This window comes from Acomys minous, assembly GCF_964271855.1.
Source record: "Acomys minous genome assembly, chromosome: 3".
Lineage (NCBI taxonomy): Eukaryota > Metazoa > Chordata > Mammalia > Rodentia > Muridae > Acomys > Acomys minous.
In genome coordinates this window covers 131664554-131677055 of record NC_140485.1, presented here as the reverse complement: position 1 = coordinate 131677055, position 12502 = coordinate 131664554, and the positions used below count along the sequence as shown (strand labels likewise).

Genomic DNA, 12502 nt, shown 5'->3' with positions numbered 1-12502 from the left:
AAGAAAAAAGACAGGTGTGGAGGTGCCTAGCACTGGCAAGGTGGAACTAGGTAGATGTTTGAGGCTTGCTGGCCAGTCAGCCTAGCCTCCTTGACCAAAGAGAGACCCTGCCCACTGGAGACAAGGTGCACTGCTGCTGAGGAACTGCACTTGAGGCTGTCCTCTGGCTTCTACACACGTGTGCATGTGTAACACACAGACACACACTCTCTCTCTCTCTCCCTTTCTCTCTCTCCCCCTCACTGAGAGGGAAGGGGGGCGGGGAGAGGTGTGGAAGAGGCTTAAAAGAAAGAAAACAATTTTCTGGAAAAAATCATTTAAAATAAAGCTTCAGCTTCTTGAAAGTGGGGTAAATACATGTCTCTCCTGACTCTGAAGGGAACAGTTACCTCCAGATGGATTTAATTACATCTGGTGTCTTTAGGGTCCACTTTTAGTACCTACAATGAGACTACTATGTTCTCATCTCGTCTAAATGTAAAAGGCCCCGTGAGAATGGGACAGGGGTAAATGGTGGCTGTCTCACTGGTGGGGTGACCTTCCTCGTTTGTCATTGGAGATTCTCTCATAGAGGGAATAATGCACTTCTAGAAACTTCCATCACAATGATGTTCCACTTTTCTTGGGGCACCTAAGTGAAATCACACACTGCTTCTTTCTCATCAAGCGCCACTTCTTCCCTCAGTGAGACAGAGCTGGCAGGGGCTTGGCCAGACCCACAGGGGACAATGGGGAGGATGCCTCAGAAGTCGCAGTGGTTCTTGTGTGACGCCTAGATCTCTTGTGGCTGTTTAGCACATAGGCGTGAAGCACCTGATGGACTGTGGAGGTGCGTGAAGGTCAAAGGTGAACCCAGAAGAGCCAGAGGTGGGCAAAGATCTGTTCTGGGTGTCATGGGAATTGGGGATGAATCACGCAGAGGAGACTGGTGCGGGGCAGGACAGAGGACCGGAGCTCTGCAAAGGCAGCTCACACACAAGTAAGACATTGAGGACTATAACAGCACAGGGGCGAGAAAGGCAGATTTACCAATGAGAAACTCAGCCAGGAGGGAAATGTGTAGGCAGCTTTATAGATTACTCCAAAGGGCCTAGTACCTAGGAAAGAGAGAGAGGAAATGGGGAAAGGCATGCAGGCACAGGTGAGCAAGGGAGAGGTGACAATAGGAGGACAAAGTAGGGGCAGGGACATGAATAAGGAGAAGGGGTCTGCAATCTTTCTCATGGGAGCATGCCCCATCTCCCTAATTGCTATGAAATTGGTAAGACATACAGAGATGAACAAGTTATATTTTAGGTTTTAAAAATTCTACAAATTCGACCCCACATGCACAATAATGTATGTAAAGCCATAGATGCAGACATTTAAAACGAATGACTTTGAATCAGTCACACCTCTACTCTACTGAACCCTACTTTATATACATAGATGTAAGCATATGTGCATGTATACATGCATTTACATTTATGCATATAGATTTTGAGGATCTGGTGACAAATGCCTCAAGTCTCAATTACAAGAGAACTCACAGGACCTCACCTCTAACTGGGATATGCTAAATTTCTGGTTTCCCTCTACCCAGCCTCCCCCCCCTGCATCCCAGAGAATAGTTCTAACATAAGTGACAGGAAAGACCCTCTCACAAAATCAAACTTAAGTCTGCCTTCCTGTGAAGGTCACACCTCAAAATGTCTGCAAGTGTAGAGGAGGGATCTGGAGAGAATAAAATCCTGATGGAACAAACAAGAATCCGGCTCATCTTCAGCATCACCCCTCCACCTTCGCCAAAATGGGTTTTTATGATTCCGCTCACAGCTCTTGAGTCTCAAAGAGAAGGAAGTGTGTGTGGCTGGTCTAGTGTGATTCTGCCCGATGTTGACAGTGCATTAAGAATGCATGCACCTTACAAAGAAAAGCAACTCTGATTTGCCAATATATGACATTTTAAAACAAAAAAAAAAAATGGGTACTCAGGAAAGAAAATATTTAAAATGCAAGTGGAACACACAAAAAAGAAGGGTTCCTTTGAGAGTTGGTGGATGTCACAGACTTTTTGAAACTCTAATCCCAGCACTTGGGAGGCAGAGGCAGGAAGATCTCTGAGTTCGAGGCCAGTCTGTAGACCTATAGAGCGAGTTTCAGAACAGCCAGGGCTACACAGAGAAACCCTGTCTCAAAAAACCCAGAGCAACACAGAACCATTGCTTTCCAACTTACTATATATTGGAGAACAACCTTGACTTCCCGACATGCCTCTGTTTGGGTCCCTGGGGTTAAACCCAGGTCATCGGGTTTGTTGGCCTGGATCTTCCCCTGCTGAGCCACGTCACCAGGCCTCCCCTGTTGATCTTGACTGTCACCCAGAACATTCTAGTCTCTCATCGATCAAGGGGCCTTCCCACGAATCAATCCATTTGGCACCACCACGTTCCATTCTGGGAGCCCTTCCTCCCACAAATGCTACATGTTGGTGATGCCCCTCTTCCAGCAGGGACTCTGTGGCCTATCCCATTTCTGTCACCTCTCTAAGATGAGTTACATAGTCACTGTCCCCTCAAGCTGCATGTCCCTTCCCCTCCCTCAAACACACTTCTGCACACAGTTCCCAGTGCTGAAGATCAATGCTGGATGCTAACCTGCTCCCTTAGGTAGAGTCTCAGTCCTGCCTCTTTCTAGTTCCAGGACAGCGGGCGGGTTCCCCCCATCTCTATGAACAGCTGCAAAGTACCCATGTAGGTGGTATGTGGACAGCCCCTCCCCTCGTGATCTTGCTTACGAATCTCTGGGCTGACAGATGTGACCAAGCCTTCCCAGCCTTGCTTGGGTTTGCTTTCTGTTCACACTACTGAGTCACGTGAGCAGGAGCGAGACTGGTGGTATCTCTGAGACCAGCTTGGGGAATTTGTTCAAGAAGGAGATGGGAGGAGTGTGGCTGTCAGCTTCTGGGATGACCTTCTGGAAGCCGTAGACAGCCTGAGGACAAATCCATTGACCAGGGCAGAAGCTGTGAAATCCAGAATGTGAGGTGGACACTGGGACAGTGAGGAGGGTGGAAACTCAGGCTCAATGCAATGTCAAGAGCTGTTAAAAAAACAAACTATAAGGCTGGGTATAGTGACACATGCTTGCAATCTAAGCACCAAGGAGGTAGAGGCAGGAGGGACTAACAAGTGAAGGCCATCTTTAGATACATAGTAAGTTCAAGGCTAGCCTGCTGTATATGAGAGCCTGTTTCAGAAAACAGAACACCAAGAAAAGAGAGAAGCCAAGCTAGGAAACCCGGGATTCCCACTGCTGGCTAGACAGTCCAAAAACTATAAAGCATGTTGAACATAAACACACACACACACACACACACACACACACACACACACACACACACTGCATGCACATGGTCACAGCAGCATTTATAGTAGTCAAGTGGTAGAAGCAATGTGGTCCTGTCAGCAAAATGCAGTCTATGTATGCAGTGAAGACAACACCCAGTTTGAAAAGAAATGACAAGTCTGACATGGGCTATGACACCTGTGGACATTACACTGTGTGAAACAAGCCACAGTAAAAAAAAAAGAAAAAAGAAAAGAAAAGAAAAGAAAAGAAAAAGACCAATACTGCAAGATCCAATGTATTATAAGGTATCTACGTAGTCAGATTCCTAGACATAAAGTAGTATGGTGGTTCACGGAAAGGCACACGAGGAGCTGTTCAGTGGATACAAAGTTTCAGCTTTCTAAGATGAGATTAGTTCCAGAAACTGGTTGCACGACACCGTGAACGTACTCAGTGCCACTGAATTGTACACTTACAAGTGGTAAAATAGGTTTTACTTCAAGGAAAAAATATGCATGATAGCATGCAAGAAAACCACAATGAAGGCTGGTGAGGTGGCTCCATGGATGAAGGTGCCTGCAGCTGAGCCGTACCCTCGGCTCCATTCCCGGAACCCACATGGTAGGCAGACAGAACTACACACACACACACACACACACACACACACACACACACACACACACACAACCACAACGGAAAGAACCATAGCAGAAATGGACAAGCAAAATGCTTCATAATTGAGCAGCGGTGAAACAGTTTAAAAGTCTTGCTACTGGAAGGTCATTCCCTGCAGGCATGAGCTTAGCACCCAGAACCCTCCCCTCCCTTGGAAGCAGAGCCTTGGCCTTAAGAGCACAGGTTTGGGGCAGGAGTGGGAGCTGCCCTTGGCACACGGACCTTGCCGGATTGGCTTTACTCATGAGTTCCCTTCTCTGTAAAGCCTCCAGGAAGGCTGCATGAGATGGCCCATGTAAACAGTGCTTGGAGCCCTGGCCGTCCATAGGATACACTGTTGTCATGGTGGTTGCCACTTACCTGCACATCGTACAGGAACTGGAAGCGGCTTCTTTTATTTGCAGCCTCTCTCACAGCCCGAGCCAAGTCCACGGACCCTTTTCCTCCAACCGACCAGTGATAACAGGGGACCGCATCAAAAGCACCGGCCCGCTTAGCGAGCTCACACACCAAGTCGATCTCCGCGCGGGTGTCAGTCCTGGCGACGAGAATGTTTGTGGTTTTTTTTTTTTTTTGCATCTGTGTTCACTTAGTGATGTTTTGAAAGAAAGACTAACGGTTTACACAGAACTTCACTCCCTAACACTGAATATATTTTAAACATCAAAAGTGGTCACATTGTGTTTAAATAAATCAGACTTGAAGAAAAGCACATAGAAAGAGTCCTCTCTAACATGACTCAAATATTTCAGGTTGTTATGGGTTTTTTAACCTAGAAAATTCCACAACGTCTCCTTTTGATCATTCATTGAGTCTACCAGACAGAAGCCCTGGATAGAATAGCAAAACCAAAACAGCCCCCTTCCCCAACCACATGGTAATTTACTCTCTGAGTTTCATTTTCACAGTAACACTTGAGAACACATTTGTGAAAATGAAACGAAACCAAACCAACAGAATCCCGTGTCTTTCAGATGAAGCAGAGAAAGCCAAGTGGCCCCAGGACACAAACGTGGTCACTAGTGTGGCCGCACAGACAGCAGAAAGCTTGACTCACTTGAAGACATTCAGCGCCACCACGACGGGCACCCCGAAGAGCTGAGCGATCTGAATCTGTTTCTGTAGGTTACAGCAGCCATCAGCCACCAGCTGAATGTTCTGGAAGGAAGTCAGCCTCCGTGTCATTACATCTTACCTACCATCAGATTCCCCCAACTCCCCCCGCCACCGAGCTGGACCAGCCTTACCACACGGGCAACTTCTGCGCCTATCTTTTCTTACTTTATTGTCCTAGAAACTTCTAAGAGAAGGACCTAAGGCTACCTTGTGTTTCTAAGAAAGATGGCTGCAGAGAGAGGTGATTTACGTTGCAATTAGGTTACAGAACTATTCTGATGCCAAGCACGTGCATTTGGGTCTTGGGCCAGACAACTATGGAGGACCGACCATCAGAACACAAGCAGCCTACCCTTTGCAGCCAGAGAGGGGCAAAAGGCACAGTCTCTGGGATACTGAGGGGGTGGGGCAGGACTCCTGTCTAGCTATGGCTTAAGCCCATGGTGCCACCTGTAGGAGTCAAGTGGTACTGCCATCAGTTGACCTGTTTATCCACATGAAGTGATTGCACTCTTATAAGCCAAAAAAATAACTGTGCACCTTCCAAGAGTCACTTAAAAAAAAAAAAAAAAAAAAGGAAGACACAGGTACAAGCTTCACTCTTTCCTGGGATTGGATAGATGTCTTGTCTTCAGCTTTGAGTTACCTGGATGCTTTTTACCTCCTTTATCCCATCCAGTTTCATAAGCATTATTTTTTTTCCGAGACAAGGTCTCTCTTGTTAGCCTTGGCTGCCCTGGACTCTCTTTGGAGACCAGGCTGGCCTGGAACTCACAGCAATCAGCCTGCCTCTGCCTCCCAAGTGCTGGGATTAAAGGCGTGCGCCACCACGCCCGGCTCCATAAGCATTCTTTAAAAATCGAGTTATATGAGCACATGCATGTGGAGGGCAGTGGACAACCTTGGCTGTTCCTCAAGTTCTGTCTACCTTTCTCTTTGAGGCAGAGTCTCTCACTGGCCTAAGCTCACCAAGTAGGCTGGCTGGCTAGTAAGCCCCAAGGATCCGCTCATACCTGCCTCCTTCATGTTAAGAAAGCAAGTGTGTGCCACCAAACATTTTCCACCTGGCTGCTAAGGATTGAACTTGGGTCCTTATGCTTGCAAGGTAAGCGTCAGGTTACCCACTGAGCCATCTCCTCAGTTCAGAGAGGCACCTTCCTAAGAAGTCACTGGTGGAAGGTCCATTCCCTGATGATCAACTGGAAGCTAGTCATTGAGAGAGTTGAATGATTAGCTCCTCTTACCTCCTCTGTATATTCCTTCTTGAGAGGAACCCCAGCAGTTACCTGAAATAAAAAGAGACAAAAACTAAGAGCCACCCCATGACTTGAAAAAAAAAAAAAAGTGCCCTAGAACAGTAGGCCCAAATGGTTTTATGAGAAAGTTCTACTTAACTTTGGATAAATCAATTACTGGTTTGTTTGTTTTTTCTCAGACAGTGTTTTTTTATGTAACTGCTGAGGCTGTCCTAGATCTGCTTTGTAGACCAGGCTGGCCTTGAACTCACAGACATCCACCTGTCTCTGCCTCCCAGGGCTGGGATTAAAGGCGTGAGCCACCAGGCCCGGCTAATTACTGTAATTTTTATGCAAACCTCCTAGAGTTAAGGGGAAAAAACCTTCAAAATTGTAAAAATTTGTGTAGCTAGCATCTTACTCATATAAATGGGGGAAAAGTGACTCATAACATTAGCAAATTGATTAGTAAAATCCAGTTATTTATAGAGCAGATATAGCTGCCTAAATCGGGCTTGTTCTGGCAAGGTAAGATTTCATGCAAGTAATGATAATTTGAGCAACACTCTTAAAGAGAAAAACCAAATTGTCGTCTCAAGAGCCAGAAGAAAAACCTGCACCAGTTTTTATGCTAATTTGGACAATTAAAAATAGAAGGTAATCCCTGAGTCCTCATTGAAAACGGATCCTAGGCATCACATTTAGTGATGCCCCTTTAAGATGAGGGCTGAGAAGCTGCCTACAGTAGGCACTCTCATCCAACTCTGCATTGCAATTAGGAAGACCTTGCCAGTGACAAGGGAAAGACTGTAGACTGGAAGGAAGAAAAAGAACTCATTTTTTGGCACTGAATGGCAGCGCAGAATTCCCCCAAAGAACTGTACTGTTCAATCAGCACAATTAAGAGAATTCAGACAGGCTAGGGATAAAGTAACATATAAGAACAGAAATAATCTGTTGTAGTATCTAAAAATATAAAGCACTCAGGAGCAGATCTGTAAGAGGATATATAAGATCCTCATGAAATAAGCAAAGATTTTTTCATCGAAATGTGTTCAAAGCAGACCTAAGCCAATGAAGAGATGGCTAACGTCCTTTGACTAGAAACCCCAAAGGGACCTCAGAATCTATACGGTAATTCTCAGATACACATGGGGTTTGGAGAAAATGGTTTGGTGGTATAATGCTGGTCTTATTGTAGGCTGGATCCCCCAAACTTCAACAAGCAAAACAAAATGCACCAATGAAGTGCAGAGAGCGGTGAAAAGCGTCACTGGTAGGTCAGACAAACGTGGAGGAGCCGGGATGTGGGTCTCCACAGTACGCTGCCTACCAGCCGAACTGAAGGGAGATCCCGGCAAGAGACTCGTACCCATCTGGGGAAATTGATTCATCTCATCCTAAGTCAAGAAGAAAAAAGGACCACTTAAGACACAGTGGGGAGACAGTTACTTATTAACAAAAAAAATTTTTTTTGCAATGAAATCTAGTCAATGCCCCTCATGCCAAAACATATAGTTTATTCCACGTGCTAATTTGGTGGGAATACAGGGTGCCAAGGGTGCATCATCATGTGTGTATGGTTTTGTTTTTCGATGAGATTATATACATAGATCTGTGGACTTCCAGAAAAACAGGATGCTCTAGTCTCCGTAATTCGGTTGATTTCAACTGGCCAGCAGACCTGAAACACAACACAGGCTGGCCTCTTCTAAGCCGAGGAGAATGTTCCAGCAGGCTGCCGTCAGAACGGACCCGCACAATCAGCTCTTCCTGAGTTTCCAGGTGAACACACAGATCCTGGGTTCTGGCCTTGCAGGGCTTATAACCACGTGACCCGATTCCTTATTACCCTCCACCTACCTGCATACCCGGCGACCTCTACTTTCTGGAGAATCCTGATTACTGAAGTGCATTTAGGGAATTAACTGCTAAAAGACTGTGGATTCAAGAGTCCAGGGATGTCAGCTCCTAGACTGCCCCTAGAACGGTTAGCATTCTGGAAGACAGGCTATGAATTTAAAATGCCGGTGGCGAGACTGTTAAATTGTCACTGTCAACATGAAGGCTTTAGGAAATGCCTGGGGCATTAATGGGGAGCACCCCTGGGTGTGTCTGTGGGGGCGAGGGGAAAGTGCCTCCAGAGAGGCTTGCTGGAAGAGGGAAGACCCATGGCAAAAGGAGGTAGCACCGTGCTATGGGCTGGGGTCCACGGCTGAAGAGAAAGGACCATAGCACAAAGATGATGAGCATCAGTATTTGGCCCCGATCCTGTTGGGCTCAAAGCCCCAGCAGGCCCTTCCTCTTTTAAGCTGCTTCTTGTCAGGTATTTTGGTCACAGCAACGAGAAAAATAACTGTGTTAAAATGGGCAAGTTCAAAGGTCACAGGATTTTCCCCTGCACAAATAATAGCTTAGAAAAGCAAACCTCAGCTGAGTAAACAACACGAGGCAGCCATAGCTCTTTGTGTGACGATGTTGAAAGGAAGCAGAAACTACACTGGATCAAAAAATATTACCCCTCGAAGCAAACACACCGAGGTGGGTAACGCGGGTTAATATGGATGTAGGACGGAAAGATGAAAGTTCTCCTGCGACTCAGTTACTGAAAACATTTCCTGGATTTGGATATGCCAGGCCCTGGGACAGTTGCTGAGGTGGGAGGAATTCAGAATCAGAGAAGGAAGGAGACCTTTATAAAACACCGTGAGGCCAAGTCCAGGCCTTTGCAGCCCTCCCTGGTTACGATCACTCAATCATGTAATAGATTGCTCCTTACACATTTATGGGGGTACGTTCTCCTGGGGAGAGCTAGAGGGAGGTGTAGAAGGAGGTGCCTAATGGGAGCTCACAGGAGAGATAAAGGACCTCCCCCCTTGCCCCCCAACATCGGAGGTGATTGGTTTTGCTTTGTCCTGGGCTCCCAGCCTGATGTACTGACTGCCATGTTATAGGCGCAAAGCAGACCACAGGACCGCAACTTACAAAGCCGCGATTGAAAAGAAATCATATCTCCTTATTCGTTGATTATTGGGTATTCGTTTCAGTAAAGAGAAGCTAGCTAAATGACCAGCTCTTCTAATTACGGTCCCAAAATTTGTGGTTATTGTCTCCGTCATAAAACCATGGTAGTGAGTAGGGAGGGAGGAATCGAAAGGAAAAACTGGGAAGAAAACACAGCCTGCCAAGACAGCACACACAGTAAGAGAGAAGTGTGCGTGATGGGGCTGGAAGTCTCGGCAAGCATTTTTATAGTCCGGAGGTCTGGAAAAACTCTGCACTGTAAATCCTAGGTCTGACTGGTTTCCTAAACAGAGGTGTGATGTTACCACCACTGGTCTCTCTCTCTCTCTGTGTCTCCAAGGTTTCCTCCTTTATTTTATAAAGACCAAATCAGACCTGACAGACTCTTATCTCTTAGAGGATCAAAACCCTTTGAGTTTAAATGTGGGAGTGGCAGAGAAAGAAGAGAGTATTTCAAATTATACACACACACACACATGTATAATTTTTTTTAGAAAAAGGAAAACATTTCATTGGGGCTGGTTTACAGTTTCATAGGTTTAGCCATTATCATCATGGTGGGAAACATGGCAGCATGCAGGCAGACATGGTGCTGGAGAAGGAGCTGAGGTGTCTAGCTATATCTTGATCTGCAAGCAGTCAGGAGGAGACTCACATATATAAAATTTAGATTTTTATATTATTTATTTATTTATTTGTTATGTGCATTGGTGTTTTGCCTGTATGTGTGTCTGTGTGAGGGTCTAGGATCACCAGGAACTGGAGTTACAGACAGCTGTGAGCTGCCACAGGGTGCTGGGAATTGAACCCTGGTCCTCTGGAAGGGCGGCCAGTGCTCTTAAGCACTGAGCCATCCCTTCAGCCCCACGTAGATTTTATTTTTTGAAAGTAGAAGTTGGTCTAGAGATGCGGATGCGGAGTCTAAAGTGGAGGGCTGATGGCAACAACTGGAATTTTGAGCATAATCACAAGTACTTTACAAATTGTGTACTTGAGAGCGAATGCAACTTCAGGTAAAATGAAGTACTCCAGCGTCTGGCTACAGTGGTCCTCGGAGTTCAGATCACTGGCAACCCCCCATCACCACTCAGCTGAACACGGTGGACAAAGTAGGGGGTCTGCTGGACACTTGTGGCTTCAGGCTTGCTACTGGCTGTTGTGTCTAAAGCCAACAAATCTTGGCTTCCGCAGCAATAAACGGGATTAAAAACAGTGCCTAAGACAAAGAGATGCTAAGAGGATCACACAACGTAGTTTGCCAATGGCAAATCTGTTATTTGTTTTTAGTGGGTGACCACCCTTCGATTAGGAGTTTTGTGAACACAGTACTCTGATTAAGAAATTAGGTTTGATGGTTTGTCTTTCACATCAATATGCTATAATGCTACCAGGTGAAAAAAATGACAATGAACCTTCAAATAAAAATTTTCCAATTTGGAAATTTCTGAAGTGAAAAACCAAACCAAACCAAACCAAACCAAACCAAACAACAACAACAACAACAACAAACAAACCAACCATATATACCCCTTTCGTCCATTTTAAAACTAGGTATCAAAAGTCTTCACATATATTAAAACATATTGCTAGGTGAGGTGGCACACCCATTTAATCCCTGAAAAATGGAGACGGACAAGCAGATCTCTGAAAGTTCCAGGCCAGCTGGTCCACATAGTGAGTTCTAGGCCAGCTAGGGCTAAATAGGAAGACCTTGTTTAAAAAAAAAAAAAAAATCCGGATTTGTGTTTTCCCAACAAAGGCTCCTCAGGAGCAGTACTGTACTGTGCTAGAGTCACAAGGTGAAGTCAGGTACAATCGGCAGAGACAGAAGGAAAGAGGTCTTAGGTGAAACCTGATCATCAATAGCATCCACGTGCCAGAAAAGCATCCGCAGAAGCAAGGAAAACATCCACCGAAGCCCTCCTGAGGACACCAGCGGTCCTCATCCAGGAAAGAGAGCTCTACACTCCTGACCACACCCACATGCTTACAGAAGCTTGTCCTGTGTGCCGGAGAGGAGGCTTAAGATAGTTTACAGTGCCTTTCAGAAGTCAGGAGTGGGCACTACAAGCAGCTGACACACTGAACTAATCTCCAAGTGCTCTGGGAGTCGGTGGGAAAGGCGACTTTCTTGACAAATGGAAACATGTAGCAAGATGATGTCTCAAACACTAAATCACATTGTATCTTTTTCTATTTTGAGCCCTAGTTGTTTTTGAACCTGGGGCAATCCTCCTGTCTCCGTCTTCTGGATGCTAAAATTATAGGTGTGAACTACCATATATGGTGTGTGTGTGTGTCTCTCTCTCTCTCTCTGTGTGTGCGTGTGTGTGTGTGTGTGTGTGTGTGTGTGTCTGTGTGTGTGTGTGTGTGTCTGTGTGTCTGTGTAGTCTTGGCTGTCCTAGAACTGGCTCTGCAGACCAGGGTGGCCACGAACCCACACAGATGTGCATGCCTCTGTCTCCTGAGTGTTGGGATCAAAGGCATGCACCACTATTACCTGGCTTTTTTTTTTTTAACTTAAAAAAAATTATTTTATGTGTACGAGTGTTTTGCCTGCATGTATGTAGGTATACCACATATGTGCCTGGTGTTCAAGAAGGTCAGCAGAAGAGGGCGTCATATGCCCTGCATCTGGAGTTACAGACTACTGTGAGCCACCATGTGGGTGCTGGGAATTGAACCTAGGTCCTCTGCAAGAGAAGCGAGTACTTTTTTTTTTTTTTTTTTAAAGAGACAGGGTTTCTCTGCGCAGCCTTGGCTGTCCTGAACTCACTTTGTAGACCAGGCTGGCCTCGAACTCACAGCGATCCGCCTGCCTCTGCCTCTCGAGTGCTGGGATTAAAGGCGTGTGCCACCATGCCTGGCCAAGCGAGTACTCATGGAATCAATTCTCCAGCCCATATATGGCTTTAAGATTTTTATTATTTATGTACATGCGTGTGTGAAACCTGTGTTTTTATGAGCGCTGTGTGAGCAGGTGCCTGTGGCATCTAGAACACGGTGTTGGATCCCCTGGAACTGGAGTTATAGGCAGTTGTGAGCCACTTGATGTAGGTAGGTGCTGGGAACTGGACTCTGATCCCCTTTAGAACAGGAAGTGCCTTTAACCACCAAGCCAT

The 12502-nt window shown here is 45.9% G+C and overlaps 1 protein-coding gene across 1 annotated transcript in view; it reads right to left on the bottom strand.

Annotated features, from left to right (window-relative positions):
* MTHFD1L (methylenetetrahydrofolate dehydrogenase (NADP+ dependent) 1 like) overlaps window positions 1-12502 on the bottom strand; it is a 183848-nt gene that overhangs the window by 59824 nt on the left and 111522 nt on the right. Inside the window, exons 22-24 of the mRNA XM_084777825.1 lie at window positions 6366-6407; window positions 5063-5163; window positions 4366-4543 (exon numbers count right to left, since the gene is read on the bottom strand). Coding sequence (XP_084633951.1) covers window positions 4366-4543; window positions 5063-5163; window positions 6366-6407 — 321 coding nt within the window. The remainder of the gene's footprint in view (window positions 1-4365; window positions 4544-5062; window positions 5164-6365; window positions 6408-12502) is intronic.